Source organism: Phocoena phocoena, chromosome 1 (genome assembly GCF_963924675.1).
Source record: "Phocoena phocoena chromosome 1, mPhoPho1.1, whole genome shotgun sequence".
Classification (NCBI taxonomy): Eukaryota; Metazoa; Chordata; class Mammalia; order Artiodactyla; family Phocoenidae; genus Phocoena; species Phocoena phocoena.
In genome coordinates, this window is record NC_089219.1 from 4,280,041 (window position 1) to 4,302,917 (window position 22,877).

The following is a 22,877-nucleotide window of genomic DNA, read 5'->3' on the forward strand; positions in this document are numbered from 1 at the left end:
GGGGTAGGCAGTGTTGTCCCTGAGAAGACACAGACAGGCCTGGGTTTCAATCTAGGCTAGGCCCTGTGCCCACCGGGTGACCCTGAGCAAGGGACATCACTTCCCCAGGCCTCTGTGGCAGCATCTGTAAAATGGGCATGGTAAGAATGCCCACATCTGGGGTTAGTGGAATTGGGAAGGACGCAGGTGAGGGTGTGTGTCAGACACAGCCTGGGCCTCACCACACGGAGCACTGGGGTGGAGGTGCCAGGATGTCTCACTCATCCTGGTTTGTATTATCTCCGTGCCTCTTCTCCCCACGTTTACTGTCGTCAAAGTAATACAGTCAATCCATTGACAATCAAATGATTAGGAGGCCTTGCTGCCCGCCCCTCCCCGTCCCACAGCCCAGCACTTCCACTCTGCAGCTCTGTTCTGAGCCGCTGTGAAGTACTCATGCGTTTCGGGTCCCACTGGCCTTCGGTGCCATAGATGATCGACGCAGCTGTCCTCCGTGTCAGGTGGCCTGGCTCTCCCAGTTCCACCCGGGCCACTCTAGGAAGGGCCCCCTCCGTGCAGTCACAGGACATTGGGCCTGTGGACTCCACCCCACCCCCTTTGGGGTGTGCCCCCTCTTCTCTCATGGCTGTTCTCCACCTAGGTGGCCCGTGCCCACAGATGCGCCCTGCCGTCCACAGCTCCTGGTGCCAGGGGCCTCGTCCCTTTCATCTATTGCTCCCTGAGACACATACACGCACGAGGGCCCAGGAATATCTGTGAAGATGGTAACAGTCCTTCCCCACTCCTTCCCCCAGGTCTGAAAGCCTCCCTGGAGCGGCTGCAGTTGGAGTACGTGGACGTGGTGTTTGCCAACCGCCCGGACCCCAACACGCCCATGGAAGGTACGTTCTCCCCGGAAGCACTGACTGCCCGGGAGTCACGGTTCCAAAAAGAGCAGAAAGCCCTGCACCCGAGGCTCTGATGGCACCGCCGCAGGGCCCGCTGGGCACCCAGGCCTGGGGGTCTGGAGGGTGGGGCCTTCCCCGCGTGGGGAGGGCTGGGGGGGCGGGCCTGAGCTCAGCCCCTGCTCGACCCCTCACGTGCACCCCAGCGCCTCCGGGCTGAGTCCCATCCTTGCTCTGGGTCCGCGCCCATCCTGGCTTTGAGCTGTGTGCAGTGGTAGCTAAGTCCCAGTATGATGGCTCTGCAAGGGCCGCCTTCTTTTCCGTCCTTTCAATCATGGCCCACATTCTACTGGGAGGGTTTAGGGGACTTCTGCTCTGGGGAATGAACTGTTACTCAGAGGAGAAAAAAAAGACATGCAGTGCTTTGAAAAGCGGTTTTGGTTTCTCAGGCGCTTGTTTATTCTTTGACTCCTGCCATCTCAGCCCCCACTATCTCCTCCAACTTTCTGCTTCGGGCATCTTCTCATTTGTGCTTTGCTGCTTCAGGGACTTGCAAAATTCAGTTATGTTCAAGTTACTTTTTCTTCATTTGTTTGTGTATATACCATGCACCTGTGTGTGTGTATATATACGTGTGTGTGTGTGTGCACGTGTGTGTGTGGTTGGTTTTTTATCCAAACGAGTATTCTGCGAAAAGTGATTTGAGCCTCTGTCCCCGTGCCCTTTGTCAGACTGTGCCCCTCAGCGTTCCCACAGCTGTGAACTCTGGTCTCTTTCCATCTTTCTTTTATCACCAGGGGATCCATTTAGTTCCTCCAAGTCAAGGACATTCATCATAGAAGGTACACAGTACCCTCGGCCCGACAACTGACCTCTGTGTCTGAGCTGCATTTTATGAGACAGTGCTTTTATTTACACGACTCTCTTCCCCCGCCCCCATGACTAAACTTCTCCATAAAATGCACAAAGGAGAAATAAGTGCCTTATGGGAACACCTTGCAAGTGAAGAAAAGCAAAGCGGCGCAGAGCCGCGCCGTCCCCGGGGTCCACGCTGTCACCTCATTCCTCCCCTACTCCTGCGCATGCATGCCCCTCCTCGCACTGCCTTGCATTGCCATGACCCGTGACCCGCGGGGCCTCCTCTTGACTTGGGGGTTGCTGTGATCCACACCAGAAACCTTGACCCCAGATGGTCTGGGAGAGGGCTGAGGAGACCAGGTTCCCACAGGAGCAAACGCATCGGGGACCCCAGAACTTTGGCCCCCGGCAGGTTTTATCTTCTCCACGTTTGCTAAGCTCCCACCTCAACCAGAAGTGAGGGCACCAGCAACCAGCTGCCCTGCCCCCAGTGGCGTGCAGTGCTCCAGTCCCCTGGGTGGGCTGGGCCACCTGTCACTCTCACCCCATGCCATGTAGCCAGAGCTCGCCATTGAAATGCAGTTGTTTTCCTCCTTGAAAAATACCTACATGAGCTGGGGAAACTCTGAGCCCCGGGGCAGCCTCTGGCCATGCAGCGGTCTCTGCCCACCCCTAAGCCAAAGGACCCTGGGACCCCACCCCACCCACGAAGGGCAGGCCTTGTATCCCTGGGAACTGGGCTGTGGTCCACAATGAAAGGGCTCCCGCCTGCCAACTGGCACTGCCACCTGACCCCTCCCATGTATTATTTGAGACGCAGCAGGAGATGCCATGGGTTTTGGCAGCAGCTGGAAGGATTTGGTCCTCCTGCTTCTGTAAAACAGCATTACATATTGAGGCGGACAGCTGTCCCTAATTGTCCCTGTTTCTGGTGTCACTGACACCAAGCTTGGGCAGAAGACCAAGGGCCACGCTCCTGTGTATGGGCTCCACGGCCAGCCTGCCACTGCCCAGGACCCCCTCCCTCCCAGGCCAGCGACAGGCTCGCACAGGCTCCCTGGCCCCCAGGCTCCCGCTGGACTCCCCTCTCTGCACGGAAGGGGCGTTAGAAGAGAGCTGTGCTCAAAGAAGCCAGGCTAGCGAACGGGGGTGTCCTCTGCTTCCCTCTCTCTGGCATGTGGGCCTGAGCCTTGGCTGAAAAGAATTGGGCAGTCACACCGCATGGTCACAGGTCCCCCCAAGAGTGTTTCTAAAGAACCCAAGAAGGACGGCCGGGCTGGGAGCCCAGACGCAGGGTTCGGATGTGGGCAGGTTCCTTCCTGGGACCCTCAACCTTCCAACCAAGGGCTGCTCTTCACATCGAATAGTGTTGGCCGTTAAAGTGGTGGCCCACTGACAGCCCGAGGGGGGCGCTTCCCTGCCAGACCCCCTCCCTGGGATGCACGGGGAAGAGCCCAGTCCCTGACCTTGGAAGGAAGGAGAGGACAGGGCTTGGCCTACAGGCGTGGAAACCGAGGTGTGATTTTTTCAGAGGTCCTCGGCAAGCCCACAGAGACCACCACCCCAGAAGCCCCAGCTACCTTGGCTTTCTACTGAAAGAGGGGACCTCAGCCAAAGGGACACTCAGGGACCCAGGATGGATGGGAAGGGACACCCCAAAACAGAGGTGCCGCTCTCTGCCAGAGAAGGTTCCAGTGGTCCTGGGCCATTCCAAGGTGGAGCTCTCGGAACCAACCTGCATTCTCCTTCCTTCCATCCTTCCTTCCACCCCCACCATCTTCAGGGACCTCAGCTGTCCCATGTCAGTGGCCACTTTGGGAGAGATGGGGACTTTCAAGGGGTATTTGTTTTTAGAAACACTTGTACTTTGACTGAACTTGTGAGGCTGCCTTGGGCAGTCGAACTTGCAAGCATTGTATGGGACCTGAGAGAAATCTGATGGGGTAGCCCCTCATCCCGCAAAGCTAAGAGCCATTTAAAATTTGAGGTCGAGTTCAATTTTAAAAACCACAATATCCCCCTGGGGCCAAAACAGCCTCGGGGGCGACGCTAACTGGCAGATTTTTATTTCCCAAAAAACTTTTTTTGAGTCCAAGGAAGAATCTATCACAGTGTAGATGGGGAGAGGGTCCCTTGCTGGATACTGGGCTGGTGTGAAAGTCGGGGCGTGGTCCACAGGGGGCTTTCCATGTCTACTGCTGGCTCTTCTGGACTCGAGGCGAGCTCCGCTCTGCAGCCCCCAACCCCTGGGACCACCCAGGGCCCCACACCCTGCCCTTTCTCCCGACAGATGTTATTTTTACCTCTCCATTCAATTCTCCAGATCCCAGTGAGAGTCCGGAGTAGCCCCAAGTGGGAGACTAGAAATGGGCAGAAATTATGTTACTTCCTCTTGCCATCTGTCAATCTGATCGTAACCTTAATCCGTTTATCTGGTTCTTCCTGAGCGATCAGGGTCCTCCATTCTTCCCCAGACTAGAGAACACCTCCCGTTCTAGAGTCACATTCTTTGACCTCACCTTTCCTGCATCCCTCTAATCTGCCATAGAAACATCTCAATCCATCCATAACCCATTTTTCAAAGATTCCATAAGACCTCTAACTATTTGGGAACATTGTTTTCAAGACCAGCTTCTTGGACAGAGGCTCACTTTTTTCTGTGGTCCCAGAAAACCCAGGCCGCCCCCAACTCCGGAGCCGGGAAGTACACTGCTTGCAAGCCGTCCCGACAGCACCCTACCCCTCCTCCTGGCGCCCGCCTGTATTTGCAGAATGTCCCCAGGCCAGGCCCCATGCCCCCGGCCGCCCCCCCCCACCTGTGGTTTCCCCTTCTCTCGTGACAGAGACGGTGCGTGCCATGACCCACGTCATTAACCAGGGGATGGCCATGTACTGGGGCACATCGCGCTGGAGCTCCATGGAGATCATGGTACGGTGACCTCTCGGTGTGTGCGTGTCCCCCAGCTGGGCTCCCGGCCCCAGCTCCCTGGATGATGACTCCGGGGCTCTAGCAGGTTCAGTGCCGTTGGTCCCTAATGCACAGATAACTGGGTACTATGGGGAGGGACAGTAGGGTGACATGTGGCAGTGATGTCCGCAGGCCTTGCAGACAGGGGTCTGGGCTTGAATCCCAGCACTGCGTGGCCCCAGACAGATGGCTTCACCTCTCTGAGCCTCAGTTTCCCCACCTGTAGAACAAGACTGCAAGGACAACCTACCCCGTCATGAGACTGTTGTGAGGATTATCTGAGAGAACAGGTGTGAAGCTCTTAGTGGGGGTCCTGGAGCTCAGCCAGTGCTCAGCAGCGGTGACAGTGCCAGCCACCGTGCTGAGCTCTTGTGGTGTTCCAGGTGCCGTTAGATTTGAGGGTTTCATGTGGACTGACTCCCATTTAATCCTCACAATGCCCTATGAGGTAAGTGCTACTGTTATCCTGTTTTTCAGATGTGGACATTGAGGCACAGAGAGGTTAAGTAACACACCCAAGGTCACACAGCCCATGCCAAGATGGATGCTCAGGCCGTACAGTTCAGAGCCTGGGCTTCCATCTCATAATCCATGATGTTTCCCCCTCACCTGCATTTTCAGGAAGGCATCCCCTTCCTTGTCATTTCCCTCCACGGGAGCCATCAGTAGCTGACGGTGACAGATGTTTCATAATATTTCTGGGGTATCCCAGAAGGGTCGGCAGGGTGGCTTCTCAGAGGCAGGCAGCTGGTTGGTGGGGGGAGGGCAGAGGCCTGGGGACTGCGTCTTCGCAGGACTAGCTCTCAGGCTGGCGCCCTCTCCCCTGCCTCCAGGCCTCCTCCCAACCTCAGCCTTTCCCATGCCCCACCCACCAGAATTTCCCATGTCCCTGCTAGGGGGTTTCTCCTCTAGTGAGCCCCAGATTTCTGGTTCATCCAAAAAAAAAAAAAAAATTAAGCAGGATGTTCATTTCAAGTTACAGACAACTTTAGAAGCCCATGGTATCAATCGGCCTTTGGAGTTTGCGGCATTAATGATCATATGGCATTTTTCTGAAGCTGCCTGGACCCAGCACAGAGCTCACTGAGGTGTCAGGATCTCATCCCCACTTTATAGATGTGAAAGCTGAGTCTCAAGCTAAAGGGGAAAGGGCCTCTAGGGCTGGCAGACGGGCTTCCCCAGGAGCTCACACCCATCCGGTCTGCAGAGTGGAGGCCTTGACCTCCAAGTCCCAGAAATGGGCTGATGCCGGCCACTTTCCCCTCCTGACCTAGTGTTTTCTGCCCCTGCCATCATCCTGGGTCCAGGCCCCAGAGTGACAATCATAATAAAACCAGTAGCAGGCAGGCACTGTCCTGAGGGCTGCCAACCCTGTTGGCTCATTTGACCCTCATGACAAATGGGGAAACTGAGGCACAGGGGGGTGAGCCCCTTACCCAAGGACACCTGGCCAGTAAGCGCCAGGACCCAAGCCTCACTACTGAGTTGTGCTTTCCCCCCAAATCCCTTCAGCCTTGGGATCCCACAACCCACTCACTTTTCTCCACTCGTGGAGGGGGTCCTAACAGGCTCCCAGGAAAGCTGAGAGGAGAGGGGAGGGGCAGGAGGGCCAGCCGTTCCTGGGGATGCCTTTGTGTCTTCTCCCTGCTGCCCCGGAGGCCCCTCAGAACCGCTGACCGGCAGGGACCCTCCACGCCCCTCTTTGCTTTTCCCAGGAGGCCTACTCCGTTGCCCGGCAGTTCAACTTGATCCCGCCCATCTGCGAGCAGGCCGAGTACCACATGTTCCAACGCGAAAAAGTGGAAGTGCAGCTTCCCGAGCTCTTCCACAAGATAGGTGGGCTCCCCTGCTCGGCCCCGCCCTCGCGCCTGCCCTCCAGGCTCCGCCCCACCCTCTCCCTCGCTCCGCCTCCTCCCCAGCCCTGCCCCAACCCCATCCCAGATCCCCTCGCCCCGCCCCTCGACCCTGCCCTGCCCCGCCCCCTTTCCCCTCGCCCCGCCCCTCCCCTCCTCGGGACCCTGGGTTTGACCTCGTCCGGCTTTCCTCTCCCAGGAGTGGGCGCCATGACCTGGTCCCCTCTGGCCTGTGGTATCGTGTCCGGAAAGTACGACAGTGGCATCCCGCCCTACTCGAGAGCCTCCTTGAAGGTGAAGAAGCGGCCAGGCTGGGGGAGGGGACAGGCAGGACGGGCATTTTGGAGGGGTGGGGCCTTTGGGCTGACACGTTGGTGCTGGGCGGGGCTTCCCTGGGCCACTGTCTGCGGGAAGGTTCGGAGCATGGGAACTTGGAGCCCCAGCTGGCCTGACCCCATGTCTAGAAAGGCTGCCCACCTGTGGGACATCTCCCAGGTGAAGAAGCCCCTCACTCCCCCGCCCTCCTGCCCTCCCCCCAGGTTCAGCCCTCACAACCTGCTCTGGATCCGCATGTGCCCCCTGGGATGCCTCCTCCCCCTGTAGACACCCCGCACACTTTCTCTGGCCCATCCTTGAGACCTCTGGGCTGAGAGCTGTGGGGTGTCTTCAGTGTCACTCAGAGATGCCCCCCCGGGACAAGTCCCCCCCGGCCCACATACAGGCGTGCGCACACACGCACACACACACCTCGGAGTGAGGACTCAGGAGGGTCTACAGGCTGCAGGGGTTGGGGGTCAAGGAGCAGGGAGAGAAAGGCCTGCCCAGGCCAGGGCAGAGACAGTACTGGAGACCCCAGCCCCAGATTCAAGAGCAGGATGGCCTGCCCCCCGACTCCTGCCCAGCCCCCAGCAAGCCTCCCTGGGGGCTCTCTGACTTTGCTGTGGGCACACCTCCTGGGCCGCCCAGCCTCCCAGGAGAAGGGAAGGTCGGCTTGTCCACCTCCTTGTCCAGGCTCAGGGGCCTGGCCTCAGCTGCCCGACAGCCCACAGGCTTCAGATGCAACGGTTCCCATCTTTCCAACTGCCCAGGTCTGGACCACAGCAGCACATGGTTAGGCCGGGGCCGGGGCGTGCCGCCGTGCCCCAAATCATCATTTTGTGCCATGCACACAGAGGTCCAGGTGACCTGCCCTCACCTGTGGGCTGTGCTGTGCCTCCACCCCACAACCAGGGCTACCAGTGGCTGAAGGACAAGATCCTGAGTGAGGAGGGCCGGCGCCAGCAGGCCAAGCTGAAGGAGCTGCAGGCCATCGCCGAGCGCCTGGGCTGTACCCTCCCCCAGCTGGCCATAGGTAAGAGGCTAGGGAGCAGGGTGGAGACCAGTGTCCCAGGGAGATGTCGGGAGTCCCTGAGTGCTCGGGCCACACCCCCTCCACCAGCCAGCTGTGGGTATCGGGCTCCCACATTCATGGAGAGGATGGGGGTGGGTCCCTGAGCACTTGGGCCATCTCTCCACTGGCGGTAGTTGGTGCCAGGGTCCCCCCAGCACTGCTGAGCCCCTGGTTTGCCATGCCGCTCCTGGGCACCCTCAGCCCCATGCCCAGGAGGCTGGCCTAGGCAGAGCCAGAGAGGGCCCTGCCGTGGGTGGGCCTCCCTCACCTCTGGTCTTGCTGCCCCCCAGCCTGGTGCCTGAGGAACGAGGGGGTCAGCTCCGTGCTCCTGGGCGCTTCCAGCGCAGACCAGCTGATGGAGAATATTGGAGCAATACAGGTGAGTGGGGGCCGCCAGCCTTGCAGGCCCTGGGCAGAGCTCAGGGTCTCAGCCAGTCACCTGTCCAGCACGTACTTATTGAGCACCTACTACATACTGGACACTGTTCAAGGCACCTGGGCTACAGCAGTGAACCACCAAAAAAGCCTTGCTCTCGAAGAGCTGGCTTTCTAGCTGGAACAGACGGAAAACACTAAATGCGAGAAATAAGATTAGAATATGTGTCGGAGGGTGATAAGGACTCTGGAAAAAGAAACCTGGAGCAAGGTCGGGGGTGTCCAGCAGGGGCGGGGCGGGGCGGGGGGGAGCCGTGGACCCAGGTTGAAGGGGGCCATAGGGTAGCCTTGTTGACAAAGTGACTTGTGAGCAAAGGCTTGAAGGATGAGGAGTGGGCAGTGCAGATACTCAGGGGAAGAACGCTCCAGGCTGATGTGAAGGCGCAGGGTGGGCACGAGCCCAGGACAGCAGTGAGGCCAGAAGGCCGGGAGCAGAGGGGCAGGGGCGGGAGATGAGCTCGGCGTGGGGGCAGACCCATGGGCCACCGCGTGCCCTCTGAGGACTTCCGCAATGGTCCAGTGAGATGGGAGCAGAGGAGGGGCAGGGTCCAACTTAGATTTTAAAAGGCTCCCTCTCGCTCTTTGGCTGCTGAGTGGAGGAAAAAGTTTGGGGAGCAGAAGGGAAGCACGGAGATTGCTGGGAAGTGATGACACTGTTGGGGCGAGGGATGGCCGTGGTGCAGATGGACAGCTGGTTGGATCATCTGGATGTTCTGGAAGATGGACCAACAGGACTGGCTGACAGACTGGATGTGAAGGTGTGGGATAGCAGGTCAGACAACCCCTGGGGTTTGTCACCTGGAAGGGGGATGTTGCTGTTGGCTGAGGTCAAGACGGCTGGAAAAAGCAGTTTGGGGGTGTGGATTATCAGGTGTTCTGGTCCTGGAACCTGCATTTTATGCCGTCGCTGTCCTTCCATTTGAGGGGCAGAGCTTAGACCAGGGCAGGTTCCCTCTGCCCCAAACCTTCTGGAATACAGAAGCAGCATGGCCCCCATCTGCTTCAGGAGCCGCATGCAATGAGAGCAGGACAGTCTGGGGCCGGCGGGCGGCTGGAAGAATGTCCCCCTGTTACAGAACTCAGGTTCAGCTGCTCGTCGCTCAAGAATCCGAATACTGAGACTTCCCTGGAGGTCCAGCGGTTAGGACTCTGCCCTTCCGCTGCAGGGGGCACGGGCTCTATCCCTGGTTGGGGAACTAAGATCCCACAAGCTGCACGGCACGGCCAAAAAAAAGAAAAATCCAATACTGAGAGACAAGTGTTGTGTAAAAGGAAAGGTAGCTTTATTGAGGAAGCTGGTGATCCGGGGAGAAAGTGGACTCACGTCCCAAAGATCCAATTTCCCCGTGTTGATCAGGGGGCAAGAGCTGTTAAAAGGGAGTTTCAGGGGTGCTTTATGGGCGGAGGGAGGAGGCTCTGTACAGAGCAGCACAGGCAGCTCTGACGGTCCTCTTGAAGCTGGTCCTGTGGTCATCTGGGCAGGGCCACCTGACTGTCTTAAGTACGGTTAATCTTCAGTTCCAGGCTCAGTTTGTTCCCGTTTCCCTGAGGCCAGTTCTTGGAATGGTGCAGGATGGAGCAGCCTATTTCCTGGCTACAGTCTGGTCATCATGCGGTTACTTTTTACACCTGGCGGGGGTTTCAGTGGCTGCAAAACAGCTCAAACGACATGGCTGAGAATATGACCTATAGCCCTTGCGCAGGGACTAAAAGCCCTTGACTTTGTTTAATGGCTAAACCATTCTTATCTTGTCCCGTTTGACTGCTTTTCTTTGCTTTTTCATTTTCTCATTTCTCCGATTAAATTTATTCTTGGGCTAAAGTTCTTCTACAGATAAGAAGCAGGCATGGGATGTTGTGGGGTGGAGGGGTGGAGCTGTGCTCCAGGAAGGCCCCATAGGGCCCTGCTCCGTTACACCCCACCTCACCTGCAGGCCAGGCCAGTCTTGGTGGTAGATTCTGAATAGCTCCCATCTTTGCACACAGGTCCTTCCAAAACTGTCGTCTTCCATTATCCACGAGATCGATAGCATTTTGGGCAATAAACCCTACAGCAAAAAGGACTACAGATCCTAAGAAGCCCCCGGCCGTTTGCCTGGACGGTTTCCGTTTCCCTCCTAGCCTCTCTGTTAGCTCGCTTAAGCTATTTTGAAGCCAAGTCAAGAGTGTGGTTTGCTTCAAAAACAAAACAACGCACCAAGATGTCACCGGGAGAAGACCGCAGAAGTCGCTGCCACACACCACCCGCTGCTTCGCAGGACCGCTGTCGGGTTCGTGTCAGGGAGTCGGCATTGATTCGGAGGCACTCGTGCAGTCCCACCCAAGCCTGCCGTCTCTGCTCCTCCAGGAAACCACCGTGTTTTTGCCCAGCCATGGGCCGTCTCAGAGACTCAAGTCCAGGCCAGGCCAAGACCAGCTGGGGCCTGGGGGCAGGCAGAGCCGGCCTCTCCTCTGCCGAGAACCCCACCCGGGATTGGGGAAGGGAAGAGGAAGCCGGGTCTGCCTCTTCCTGTGGCCTCTCGGCGGGGCCCTGGTCAGGGCAGGCCTCCCTCTGGGGTCTCCCTCATTCCCCCTCTTGCCAAGGGCTCCAGGTACTTTCCTCGGGCCTGACCTCGGATTCTTCCCCCAGCCCCTTCTCCCAACCACCCGCCCCAGTGTGTCTCCGAGGGGCCTTCCGAGCTGCCCCCTGACCCCGCCCCCCCCACCGGCCACCTTGCTGGCAGGGGCAGGGATCCAGGGAGATTCGCCCTGCAGTTTGGGACGCACAAAAAGTTGGGGGGCTCTGATTTCAAGCTCCTCGTCCCGCTGGCTTCCTCCCCGCAAACAACTGATGAGCCCCAGTGCCTGGGCTCCAGTCCCGGTCCCTCCAGGGCCCTACCTGCCCTCCCTCCCTGCCAGGCGCCCAGTCCTCCTACCCTCTGTCCTCGCCCCAGAAGGCCCCGAGGTCACACGTGCTCAGCCGGACTGTGGCTGCTGACCACACACCAGGTAGCCAGCCTCTGCTGTGCCTGGGGGGTGGTGGCCTTGGGGTCTGCAGAGAGCACGTGCTGGGACCCTTTCAACAAGGGAGAGTCCCTGGGGTTTTCTGTGCTGTGTGCCTGGGGCCTGGGGGCCAGCCAGCAGCAGCCCCTGCGGTCTAGGAAAAGACCCCGGGAGCCTCTGTGGAGCAGTGTCCCCTGTGAGGCCTCAGACCAGGTGGGTGGGGTGAGGTGCTCTGTCTTGGGTGCTCAGAGCTTGTTACCAGGACAGCAGTGCCACCCCCAGGACACCTCCACACAGCCCACTAAGACGGAGGGATGGCTGGGGTCGGTCATTCCTGTCCACACCAGCCCCCCCTCCCCCCAAGCCTGGAACAGACTGGGGACAGGGAGGGAGGGCGGGACATTCACAAGTGTCAGTCCCTTTGTAGCCGGGCCTGGGGCTGCAGGGATGGAGGCGGGGAGGCAGGCCGGCCGCCAGGAGGCGCAGCCCCCATAGTCCTGAGCGGCACCCAGCCTTTGCTGGCCGTGGTGGGTGGGAGTTGGGGGCCAGGCTCTGCAGACGCCCCAGCGCACCGAATACGGGCCCTCGTGCCCTTGGGCAGACACAGCCCATCCCGCTTTGCCCTTCAGAGAGGCCCCTCCCTGCCATTATTCTCAGAGGGGCCGCTGTCCAGTCCTGGCTGAGCCGAGGCCTGGGAAGCTGGCTTTAAGAAAGCCACAAAAGTGGGGGGAGGGGGGACCTTCTTCCACTCCTGACCTTTGTGCTGGCCCTGGAGTCTGGAACCTTCTCCCTCTTTGTAGGACCAGGCCCCTGGGGGTCGTCTTCACCAAGTCCCCTGCACACTTCAGCCGGTGGGTGTGGGGAGGGGACAAGCCTGTCCCAGCAGAATCCCCAGCCACTGCCCACCATCACACGGTGGGATCTGGCTCTGAGGACAGGACACTGCAGTGGGGCGGCTTTCATCCCAGGCCCATCCAGGCAGGGACCAAGTGCTCTGGGCCAGGCAGTCCCAGCAGCTGGCCGTGCTCAGGGGCCAGGTTACCGGCCGCTCATTGGCGAGATGGCTGGGCCCTCTCCACACTGCTGTCACCCTGCCCACCCACTGCTGGAAGAGGGACCAGGGCGTGCAGTCGGGGCCAAGGTCGGGACTGCCACCCCCCCACCCCATGAGCCACACCTATGAAGGCCGAGCCCGCTGGCTACACGTTTCCCAGACCGAGGGAGACAAGGGCCCCCAGGGTTGAGCTCTACCAAGGCCTAAGTGCCCAGCGCAAAGACCCAAGCAGCTCCCCGGCCCTGGGGCACCATCCACGGCCTGGTTCTGTATCCCCGCTGCAAGTGGGTGTGGGGGATGCCACCCTGCTTCCTGAGGGAGGGTCCCCCGACTTCGGGGGTGCTGGAGTGGGACCCAAGGGCGGTCAGAGCCTGGAAACAGAAGAGCTGGGCCGAGGCAGGCCCTGGAGGGGCAGCCTGGGCCCCCCTGGCACGGGTTTCAGACCAGCCAGCCACACCCTACCTGCTTGAGGGGAAGCCCGCCAAGAGCCCCACCTGCCAGCCAGCCTCTCACCCTCCCCTTGAAGCAGAGTTTTTGCCCCCAGGGGTCCACCTGGCAGTGCCCCACACGGGAAGAAGGCCCAGTCTGGGTCAGGGCAGGACCAGTCTTCCTTGCTAACGACACACAGAGCCCCCAGCATTTTTCACCCTGAATCTATGGCAAATTCGAGGTCCCGAGGACGAGATGGGGGCTTGCTCTGTCTTCTGTTCTCTCCAGTCATGTAAATAATGTGCTACTTTTCTCTCCCCGCCTTTAATGACTGTGGCTCCTTAGCTAACTGCATCCCCTACACAGGCAGAGATGCCATATGCCTCGCACTTCCAAATGACACTCAGTGGAGACGCGGCGCCGTATTTATGGAATGACAAAATAAAACCCGAGCCCGTCAGGGTCTGCTCCCCTCCTTTGCGGGGTCCTCGGGGTCAGGGCTGGGCCAAGGGCAGTGGGAGGGAGAGGAGGCTGCCCCCTGCAGAGGCCAGCCGACGGGGGCTGAGCAGAGGTTGGGAGAAAGGGGCCCTGGGGGAGAGGCAAAGATGGGGCACCGAGACCCCTTCTCTCCCGAGTGATTCAGGGGTGGAAGTTGGTGGGAGGCTGCTAGACCCGCCTGGGGACAGAGGTCAGGGTCCAGGGAGGCCTGTGGGCTGTCTCCAGGGGCTCAGTGTTCCTCTGAGCAGTGCTGTTTCAGGGGGCAGGTGGGAGGGGCGGGCACCACCCCTGAACACCCCTTTTTGGGGTGCCCCCTTCCCAGCGAGCCCTTCAGCCTCATGGGGCCGTGTCTCCTCAGGTGGGAGGTGGCTTCAGATGACATCCCCCTCACATCCTTCCCCAGCCACCCCCATCCTAGATCAGTGAGAAGCTAGGAAAACACTCTTTGATCCAATCCTTTCCCAAAGGATTTATTAAAACACAGAAAACCAAGACATACACGGAGTACAAAGTAAAGGGAACCGGGTCGGTTACAGTCTTTGTCGAGCCTCCTACACATCCTCCCGAGGACCGGACAGGTGACTACACACAGGGGCTCAGCCTCCAGCTCCGGCTGCCTGGCTGGGACCGTCCCGACTCGCCCCAGCGCCCCGGCCCCTTCACCAGCTGGGGGCTCTACCAGGCAAGGGGCCGGCCCCCTCTCAGCTGGGCCAGATGCCGGCCTGGGTGCAGGCGTCTGCTCCCTCGACCTCCCACGCACCGATGCACGGTGGGCCCCTCCCCTCAACCCCAGGCACAGAGGAGCCATGGGAGGCTCAGGCTCCCAGCTCAGTATCAGGGGTTCAGGACACACACACACCCAACGGGCCCTTTCTGGGTTACCGCACCTAAAAAAATACTTTGTTTAAAAAAAATCTGAAAACTAAGAAAAAAATCCCAAAACACAAGCCAGTGACTTTGGGCTGGCGCACCACAACCGTAAGCTTGCTGGAATAAAACGGGCGAGAGCCGGCTTCCTCCACAGGGACGGTGGCCGGCACGGGACAGCTGCAGGCACGGGGCGGGCGCCCCGGACCGCGGCCCCCGCCTCCAGCCAAGCTCCTTGCTGCCACCCCACTCTGGGCACACTCCGGACGTCCCCGAGCCGACCCCTCAGCATCTACACGATCCCCTCGGGCCCTCAGCGCTCCTGGGACCCGACACCCGGCAGCAAGGGCTACAGGTGTCCCTGGGGCAAGGCTCAGCCAGCCCCTGACCTGGCCCAGGGAGTCCCCAGAGGACCCTGGGAAGGGACGCCCAACCAGCAGGAGGGCAGGTGGCTGCACGAGTCGTGGTACCAGCAGAACAGGACCACGGTCATCACTTGCAGAATACAAAGGAGCTGCTTCTGAAGGCGGCTTGCAGGGAGCGCCCCCTTGCACAGGGGGTCTCAGGATGTGCTTCCGTGGTGGGCGTGTGCAAGGGGACCCCCCGGACACAGTCAGTCCAGCCCGAACTCCCCTGGTCACCCAGGAGCCCAGCCAGCTACGCCTTCCGAGACTGTGGCCCCAAGATGATTCAACAGAAAGCCTACTCAGCACTGGTCTAAATAATAAGGTGGCTGGAAACGAAAGCGCGGGTTGGCACTTTCGGCTTCCGCTTGCACGTGACGACTCTCCTGCCCGCGGCAAAAACCAAACCCGGCCTGAAGATGCCGAAGACCGACCGTGGATGGCCAACGCCCCCTCCCCACCACTACAACTTTCGGCAGGAGATAACTTGATAAACCAAGAAGAAAACATTCTTAAGATCCTTTTTCCTCTCCAAAACCAGTCAGCCAGAAACCCACTCCCCAGCTGTCCGCAGCCCCCCTCCCAGGCCTCCCAGGTGCTGGTCTTGGAGAGCTGAGCCCTTCCTGGACCAGGCAGTGCCGGGGCCCAGGCCATCCGTGGGCGCCTGGCTCTGGCTGGTAGAGGAAAAAGGCGGAGGCCTGGGAAGGAGCAAAAACAGAACGGCAGAGGGAAGCTTGCTGGGGAGCAAGGGCTGGCAGGGGAAGGACCACCTGCCCTTGGAGTGAGGCAGTGGGGACAACACAGACCCCCCGTCCTCTTCCATGTGCCCCCTGACCTGACATTCAGGACGCATCCACTGTGTTCCCCACCAGGCCAGACAGCCTGGCAGGCTGACGCCTGCTTGAGAGGGTGGAGTCACAGGGCCCCGTGTCGGGGGCTCCTGACGGTCACGCTGCCCGTGACCTGAGCCGGAACCTCTGCAGGGGGGCATGGGTCAGAGGACCACGCGTGTACACATGGCACTGGACAAACCATAGGGGACAGGAACGACCCCACCCTTCCGGGAGGCGGGGTCAGCGGCTGTCACGTGTGTTCTGGACATCTGCGCCCCCACCCCCCAATCCTCCCACCCACAGTGCCAGGGTTGGCCAGCCTGGAGATGGCAGGGGCCTTGGGGGTCCAGCCCTCTAGGGGTTCAGGGAGAGCCATTTACAGTTGAGGACATCTGGGCTCTGGGAGGGCTGGCCAGTGGCCCTGTGTCCCCAAGACACCTGCAAATCCTCGCGCCCCAGTCCTGGCCAGGGAACAGAACAGAACTCCCCTGGTGCCTCCACCCCCAGGCCCAGCTTGTCTCTCTCTCAGACGGCATTCTGCACCCAGGGCTCCACGCCAGGAAGGCCCCTCCCTGCTCAAGGCTCGGAATTCCCTTCCAGGCTGGGCCAGAGGAAACATCAGACACAGAGAGGCCCAGGCCCTGGCCCCGGCCCTCCCTTCCTCCAAACTGGGGCCATCACAGCGCACCACCAGCTGCCTGAAGGAGGGTCAGGATTCCAGTGGGGCGTTGCTGGCAGGAAACAAGGCAGGAAGCTGGGGGTGCTCCAGCTGGGAAGACTGCAGAGGCCACTGGGGCCAGTCCCCTGCCTCCAAGCTTTCCCCAAGCCTTCCGAGAACACAGCGAGGGCAGTCGTGGCCCACCCCAGATGGCAAATGCCCAGATCAAGGCCTCTCCAGGGACAAGAGGAGAGGGAGGGATAAGTCCAGGCTCCAGCGTGTGGCCTGGTTTCTCCACATCTGCGGCCAGGAGACAGCACGGGGAGTGTGTACCTGGAGGTGGGGCTGACAGGCCTCCCAGGGCACAGGGCAGGACCAGGGGCTCCTGGGCCCCCCCTCAGCTGCTGTGACCCTCCCCGCTGGAACGCTAGCCACACCCCGCTAGAGGGAGGGCACGCCCCTTCCCATGGAGGCCTGAGACAAAGGCTCCGGCAGCCCCCAGGCCAACACCTGCAGGCTCTGCCCTCCCCTTCCCTCCGGGGAACAAGTGACCTGCCACTCAGGGCAGGGGCCACAGACCCTCCGCTGGTGACGACAGAGTCCAGGGCCTGTGAGACAGGCTGGGCCAGGGACAGACACCTGTCCCACGGAGACAGCACATACTTGGTGGTCTCCAGCCTTGCAGGAAGCAGCCTGGCCTGACCTGGGCGTCAGCCAGGTCTCTACCCTCAGGCCGGCCAGTTCCCCAGTCCTGACCCACCTGGCACCGGGGGGCCTCACGGGCAAGGGGCTGGAGCACGGTGCAGACGGGATTGGGAGATGGGGGCAGACTGAGGGCGCCCAGAGCAGGCAGCTCGCCCTCCTCAGCCGGGCCGAGTCCATGGGCGGCCTCTGGGCTCCCAAGAGCTTCCCTTCAGGTCTGGAACCCGTCGGCAGAGAGAGACATATGTGCTGCAAGTCAGACTCCTCCACACGTCACTCAACTTTTATCAAGACAAACTTGTTCAAGTCTTCAACAGGAAAGTGCAAAAGATGTACAAAGAAATGAAATCTCTTCTAGGAAGTCATCCTGGCAGAGGTGGCCGAGGGGTGCGTCCCGGGTGGCGTGGGGAGCACTTGGGTGGCACTTCTGGGCTCAGGCGGCCTTGTCCCCACGAGGTGGCATTCCTCCGTTTCCCTTTCTGTCCTCGGGTGGCGTGGCTCTAGAAAGGTGGCAGCTTTTCTCTCCTGCGGGGGTCGGGCAGGGGGCCCGGCAGGTGCGGCTGCAAGAGGCAGATCACGGGTCACGAAGCTGGGTGCTCGGATCCCCATGGGGGTGGCACCCAACACCCTAGACCACCCACTACGACCCGTCATGGCCAACTGACAGCAGGGGGTCCCCCAGCCCAGACCTCCCAGCCTCGGGCCACGGCCACACTGGGGAGTGGAGGCGGCGGGGCCCCCAAGGAGCAGCCTGTCCGGAACAGCCCTGCCCCCGAGCCTCCGCGCCGAAGCAGAGGTTCTGATGGGACACACAGCTTAGCGGGCGCTGTCAGCGGGGCAGAGGAGGCCACAGCGGACTGGTGGTTTCTCAGGACTAAAACCCTCTCCCAGCCGGTAACACTGAGCTGTGCCCACGCTGAGCCACCCTCCCGGTCCTGGGCAGGGGTTGGCGGGGGGGGGGGGGGGGGTGACGTCCCAGGGCGTCCACCACCCGGCAGGAAAGCTCTGGTCCTGGGCAGGGGTTGGCGGGGGGGCGGTGACGTCCCAGGGCGTCCACCACCCGGCAGGAAAGCTCTGGTCCTGGGCAGGGGTTGGCGGGGGCGGGGGGGGGGGGGTGACGTCCCAGGGCGTCCACCACCCGGCAGGAAAGCTCAGGCAGAACCGTGGAGTCAGGGTTCCAGGGTGGGGGCACCGGTCCCTGACTCACCGCCGGGGTCACGCACGCACACCAACACACCGGCGCACAGACGCACGCGTGTACACAGAGGAGCACGCCCACGTGCACCCACCCTGCCATGTGCTGCCCCCCCAGGCTCCCGGGGAAGCGTCTGGAAGCCTAGGAAGACACACCGGCCCCAAGACGGTCCCCGAGCGTGGAGGGGCGAGGCCCCCAGGCCCCAGGGCCGTGAAGAAGCGCAGGGACCAGGGCCCGTACTGGCCTGGCCTGACTCGCCAAGCCAAGGAGGGACAAGGGATGGCGCAGCGCCCACGAGCGGCCTCACCTCCACTGGAAACGAGCCCGGCAGTAGAGGGAAATCTCGGGGACGGCTAGATATCTGTGGCGAAGAGAGGAAAGCTCGGCTTGCCTGGGGAGGCGGGGGGCCGGCTGGGGCCCCGCGGGCGCCCCTGCCCATGCCGCCCGGAAGCAGACGGGCACCTACCGGTCACATAGGGCCCCAGGGGCATCTGGTTGTAGTTGACAATCCCTCCCGGTCCAGGGCCCCGGAAGTTGGGCCCAAAGTTGTTGCTGTACATCTGGGAAGAGCCGAAAGCGCCCTGGAGGCAAGGACTCAGGTTTAAAGGTCCAAGTCCCGCGCCGGCCCGCGCCCCCACCCAGGGCGCCCAGGACGTGCGTGGGGGGGCTGGGGCCGGGGCACAGGCCGGCCTGACCTGCTGAATGGTGGGGTCCCCGGCTCGGGTGGTCAGGCGGCTCAGAATGCTGCGCTCTGACATCTGGAGACGGGCAGCCACCGGGGGGATGCGGGACAGCATGGAGGGCAGGCGCGTCACATCCGCCTTCATGTCGCTCAGCAGCTCCTCCAGCTGGTTCAGGACTGGGGAGGGAAGGGGAGGCGCGGGGCGCGGCACCCAGGCGGGCACTTAGCTACCAGGCTGTGTCGCTGTTACTGCACCCGCGCAGCAGACACCAGGGGGCGCCCTTCACCCGGCCCTCCCAGCCAGCCGAGCAGCGCCCCGCCGGCTGCTGGACAAGAGCCCGGTTTCCCAACAGCTTCTCCCAGCCCGAGGGCTGCAGAGATGACAGCCAGGAACCCCGACGCAACGCTGGGCTTCCCTCTGGGCCCTCAGCCAGCCTCCTGGCTCCCGGGGAGGCCTGCAGCGCTGGCCACCGCAGGGGACAGGATCCTCGCCCAAGACAGAGCAGCCTCAGGAAACTTCTCCCAGGCAGCGGGGGGCCGCACAGTCCAGGGACCCTCACGTGAGCTTGGCTCACCCCCTCCCCCTAACCAGCCTGGGAACTTCCTCAGGATTTGGAGCACGAGGGTCAAAGATGTGAATCCCGGGAGACCTTGGGCAACTATTTCACCTCCCCGAGCACCGAATTGAACACGGGATGAGAAACCTCCCCACTTAAAGGTATTACAAGAATTAAAGAAAGAACGTATTTAAAGCATATTGTCGTAAGTCGGGAGACTGGGAATGACACATACACACGACTACATAAAAAATAGATAACTAACAAGGACCTACTGTAACAGCACAGAGAACTCTACTCTATAATGACCTGTATGGAAAAAGGATCTACAAGAGAGTGGACATGTGCATATGGATAACTGATTCACTTTGCTGTACACCTGCAACTAACACAACATTGTAAACCAACTATACTCCAATAAAAAAAAAAATTATTTTAATTTTAAAAAGGTCCTCTCCTCTTCCACTAAAATAAATAGATAAATAAATAAATAAGCCATATTGTCAAGGCTCGATAAACGAGCTTATACAACTTAATAGTCTTCTACGTCACCTACCCACCCCCCACCCAGGGCCTGCACGGCGCTGACCTTCCGAAAAAGGCTAGAAAAGCAAGGGCCTCGCTTTCCCCACAGGTAAGAGCAGAGGCTGGATGACAGCCTGTCCCATCTGATGTCCTGTCCCCAGCCCCACGCCCCCACCTGGGGGGCAGGAGCCGCTGGGCAGGAGCAAGGTAGGTGGGCCCCCCTCCAGGGAGCGGCCTCGCTCACCCTTGTGCAGGACGGCATTGGCAGGCTTGTTCCCGGCGAGGGACTCCTTGGACAGGTGCTGGTGGCTCTCGGCAAGGCACTCCACCTCGGCCAGGCGGGCATTGAGGGCCATGGCGGGGTGGTTGGGGTCCTGGGTCATGTTGAGGTACGCGGCCCTCCGGAGTTGCTCCTCGATGACCAGCGCCTGCTCCAGCAGCTGAGGGGGTGGGGGGAGGGAAGGGACTGAGCCCTGGCCTGGCCCCCCCTCCGCCAGCACCCACCCCCGCAGGCCAAGGCTCTGGCGGAAAGCAGGGAAGAAGGACACACCCCCTCACCGGCTGTCCACCCTCTGGGCCACCCCTTAGAGCCTGCCCCAAGCTGAGTTCTCTGCACCCATCACCCAGGGCAGGGACATTCGCCCAGTGGGGCCTGGCCCAGAGCAAGGACCCAGCACCTGTTTGTTGATGGACTAAATGACTCCCTTTCCTGGACAGTCTGGCCCGCATCCGGATATACAGGGTGGGGGGCTGCTGCTCGCTCATCTCTTTGCCCCAGACCTTCCTGTAACCTGCCCTCTGGCAGCACCCCGCCCCCAGCCTCTGGCCCTGCCAAGGACTGACCTTGAACCTGCGGGCCAGGAACTTGTTCTTCATCTCCAGGTAGTTGCCCTTGTGGATCTCGGACTTGAAGGGCTCGTTGAGGATCATGTACCTCGGGTCGTTCTGGATGTCCTGCCAACGGGCATAGCCGTGCCTGGGTGGGGCACCGTTAAGGGCAAACCTGGCCATGGGGTGGGGGGCGGGAGACCAGCCTGGGGTTTGGCGCCCCGGCTTTGTGCTCTCCAAATAGTCATTAACCTTGGCTGCAAGATGAGCACGTGGACACGGGAGACTTGACCATCAGTTGCCACTGACAGGGGCCCCCAGGAGGCCAAACGTGGCACCGAGGCTTCATCAGATAAACTCCTTCATCCCCGAAACCCAGAGGATGGAAACATCCGAGTCCTGACCCCCAGCACCTGTGGCTGTGACCCTCTTTGGAAATAGGGTATTTCCAAGTGTAATCAGATTAAGAAGGGGTCATCCCGGGAGAGAGTGGGCACTAATCCAATGACTAATGTCCTTGTAAGAGGAGGAAACCTGGACACAGGACACCCAGGTAAGAAGGCCACGTGAGGCAGAGACTGGAATGGCACAGCTGTAAGCCAAGGGACGCCAAGGACTGACAGCCGCCACCAGGAGCTGGGGACAGACAAGGAAGGGGCCTCCGCTAGAGCCTTCAGAGGGAACAAAGAAACACAACGCAGTTTTCTTGCCCAAAATCCCACAGTCAGTGAGGGGCAGAGTCAGGATTCAAACCCAGGCAGGCTGGCTGCAAGCATCTTAACCTCCACTGGGTCCACAGGCCAGATCCGGCCCACAGCCTGTTTTTGTAAATAAAGTTTTATTGGAATACGGCCACACTTGTTGGTTAACGTACTGTGGCTACTTCTGCTACCATGGCAGACTGGAGGAGTCCTCTGCAAAGCCTGAAATATCCACTCCCCGGCCCCTCCCAGGAAAGGTCTGCTGACCCCTGATCTACAGCTTTCCACCTCTCGTTACAATAACCAGCCCCACTCCAGGCCGTCATGAAGGCCGGCTTTGCTGGGTGGCTCCCCCCGGGTAGCTGTGTGGCCCTCTCCTTGTCTCTGGGAGGTCTGTACTCAATGTCGCCTTCTCTGACCTTCCCACATTACAGGCAACCGCCACCCACAAAGCTCCCTTTGCCCATCCTCCCTTTATCATGTTCCTTGAAACTCACTTTGCTAACTTATGCTGTTCGCCATCTACCCCCAGTAGGATGTGAGCTCCGGGTAGACAGAGATTTGGGGCTGCTTTGTTCATGGCTGCATCCTCCGTGCCTGGCACGTGACAGGTGATCAGTAAAGATGGAATTGAAGAATGAATGAATGAATGAAAGCCTTCCTAAATGGTGAAGCATCCTTCAGGTGTCATCAGTGGGAGGAGGTGAGGTCTGTATCAGGTAGGAATTAGGAGCATTGGTTGTGGAGTCAGATGGAAGGGCTGTGTGTCCCTGAGCAAGTCACTTGGCCTCTCTGAGCACCCGTTTCCTCCTCTGTGTAACGGGGACCCTTTGGGAAGGCTGCTGTGAGGATGGAGTATTGCGTATAAAGGGACAAGCTACCGTTATGATCACGGTCACTGTCATCGTCACCAGGAAAGGGTCCCTGGCACCTGGTGAGGAGCACCAGCCCCTGACTCCTCACCCCACAAGCCCCACACGCCTCCCTGAGGTCCACAGATGAACAGACCACAGTCCTGCCCAGCCCGGCTTGGCCAAGGATACGTCACGATGCCCGCCAGCAGCCAGTAGTCATGGCGCCGGTGCCAGATGTCGTAGATTTTCCCCGAGGACACAGCAGCACGTTCCTCGTTCTGCCACAGTGTGTGTAGCTCTGGGAAGCCAGCCAAGGGAAGCAGAATGAGGTGCCCCCCAGCCCCCACAGAGGTGGGCCTAGGAAAGCCTCTACCATCTCCCCACCCCGAGAGGTTCAGTGTTCCAGTGTTACTAGGAAAGGTTATACTGTGGATTTTTGTCAACCATTCACACTTTAGTACAATATAGCCATCTGCCCAGACTCCTGGGACCCACCATCAGGAAGCCTGTGACACAGACAGGCACAGCTCTCTGCCCACGGCCCCACCCCAGTACCTGTGAAGCCCCCGTCTGCAATGTTGAACATGAACTTGAACTTCCCGATCTTGTCCTCCCTCTTCCCCTCCTCATCTTCCTCTTTGTCACCATTTTGCTGTGTTTCAATGGGCTCCTTCTCCTCGGCTTTGGTGTCATCTGTGGGAGGACAGACCCACCTTCATA

The 22,877-nt window shown here is 60.2% G+C and overlaps 2 protein-coding genes across 6 annotated transcripts in view; one reads left to right on the forward strand and one right to left on the reverse strand.

Moving 5' to 3' along the window:
• KCNAB2 (potassium voltage-gated channel subfamily A regulatory beta subunit 2) overlaps nt 1–10,473 on the forward strand; it is a 53,181-nt gene extending 42,708 nt beyond the window's left edge. For 2 of the 5 annotated variants that reach the window (XM_065887567.1, XM_065887576.1), the window contains 7 exons: nt 795–881; nt 4,586–4,671; nt 6,426–6,546; nt 6,763–6,857; nt 7,794–7,914; nt 8,244–8,332; nt 10,375–10,473. In XM_065887567.1, coding sequence (XP_065743639.1) covers nt 795–881; nt 4,586–4,671; nt 6,426–6,546; nt 6,763–6,857; nt 7,794–7,914; nt 8,244–8,332; nt 10,375–10,464 — 689 coding nt within the window. In that variant the 3' untranslated portion in view covers nt 10,465–10,473. Of the gene's footprint in view, nt 1–794; nt 882–1,681; nt 1,727–4,585; nt 4,672–6,425; nt 6,547–6,762; nt 6,858–7,793; nt 7,915–8,243; nt 8,333–10,374 lie in introns of all 5 variants that reach the window. The other 3 variants (XM_065887543.1, XM_065887552.1, XM_065887561.1) reach the window with 3 other exon arrangements.
• Nucleotides 10,474–18,363: 7,890 nt separating this feature from the next.
• Nucleotides 18,364–22,877, reverse strand: part of CHD5 (chromodomain helicase DNA binding protein 5) — a 61,796-nt gene continuing 57,282 nt past the window's right edge. Inside the window, exons 35-41 of the mRNA XM_065897356.1 lie at nt 22,713–22,850; nt 22,347–22,455; nt 20,618–20,750; nt 20,019–20,214; nt 18,706–18,869; nt 18,477–18,591; nt 18,364–18,371 (exon numbers count right to left, since the gene is read on the reverse strand). Coding sequence (XP_065753428.1) covers nt 18,364–18,371; nt 18,477–18,591; nt 18,706–18,869; nt 20,019–20,214; nt 20,618–20,750; nt 22,347–22,455; nt 22,713–22,850 — 863 coding nt within the window. The remainder of the gene's footprint in view (nt 18,372–18,476; nt 18,592–18,705; nt 18,870–20,018; nt 20,215–20,617; nt 20,751–22,346; nt 22,456–22,712; nt 22,851–22,877) is intronic.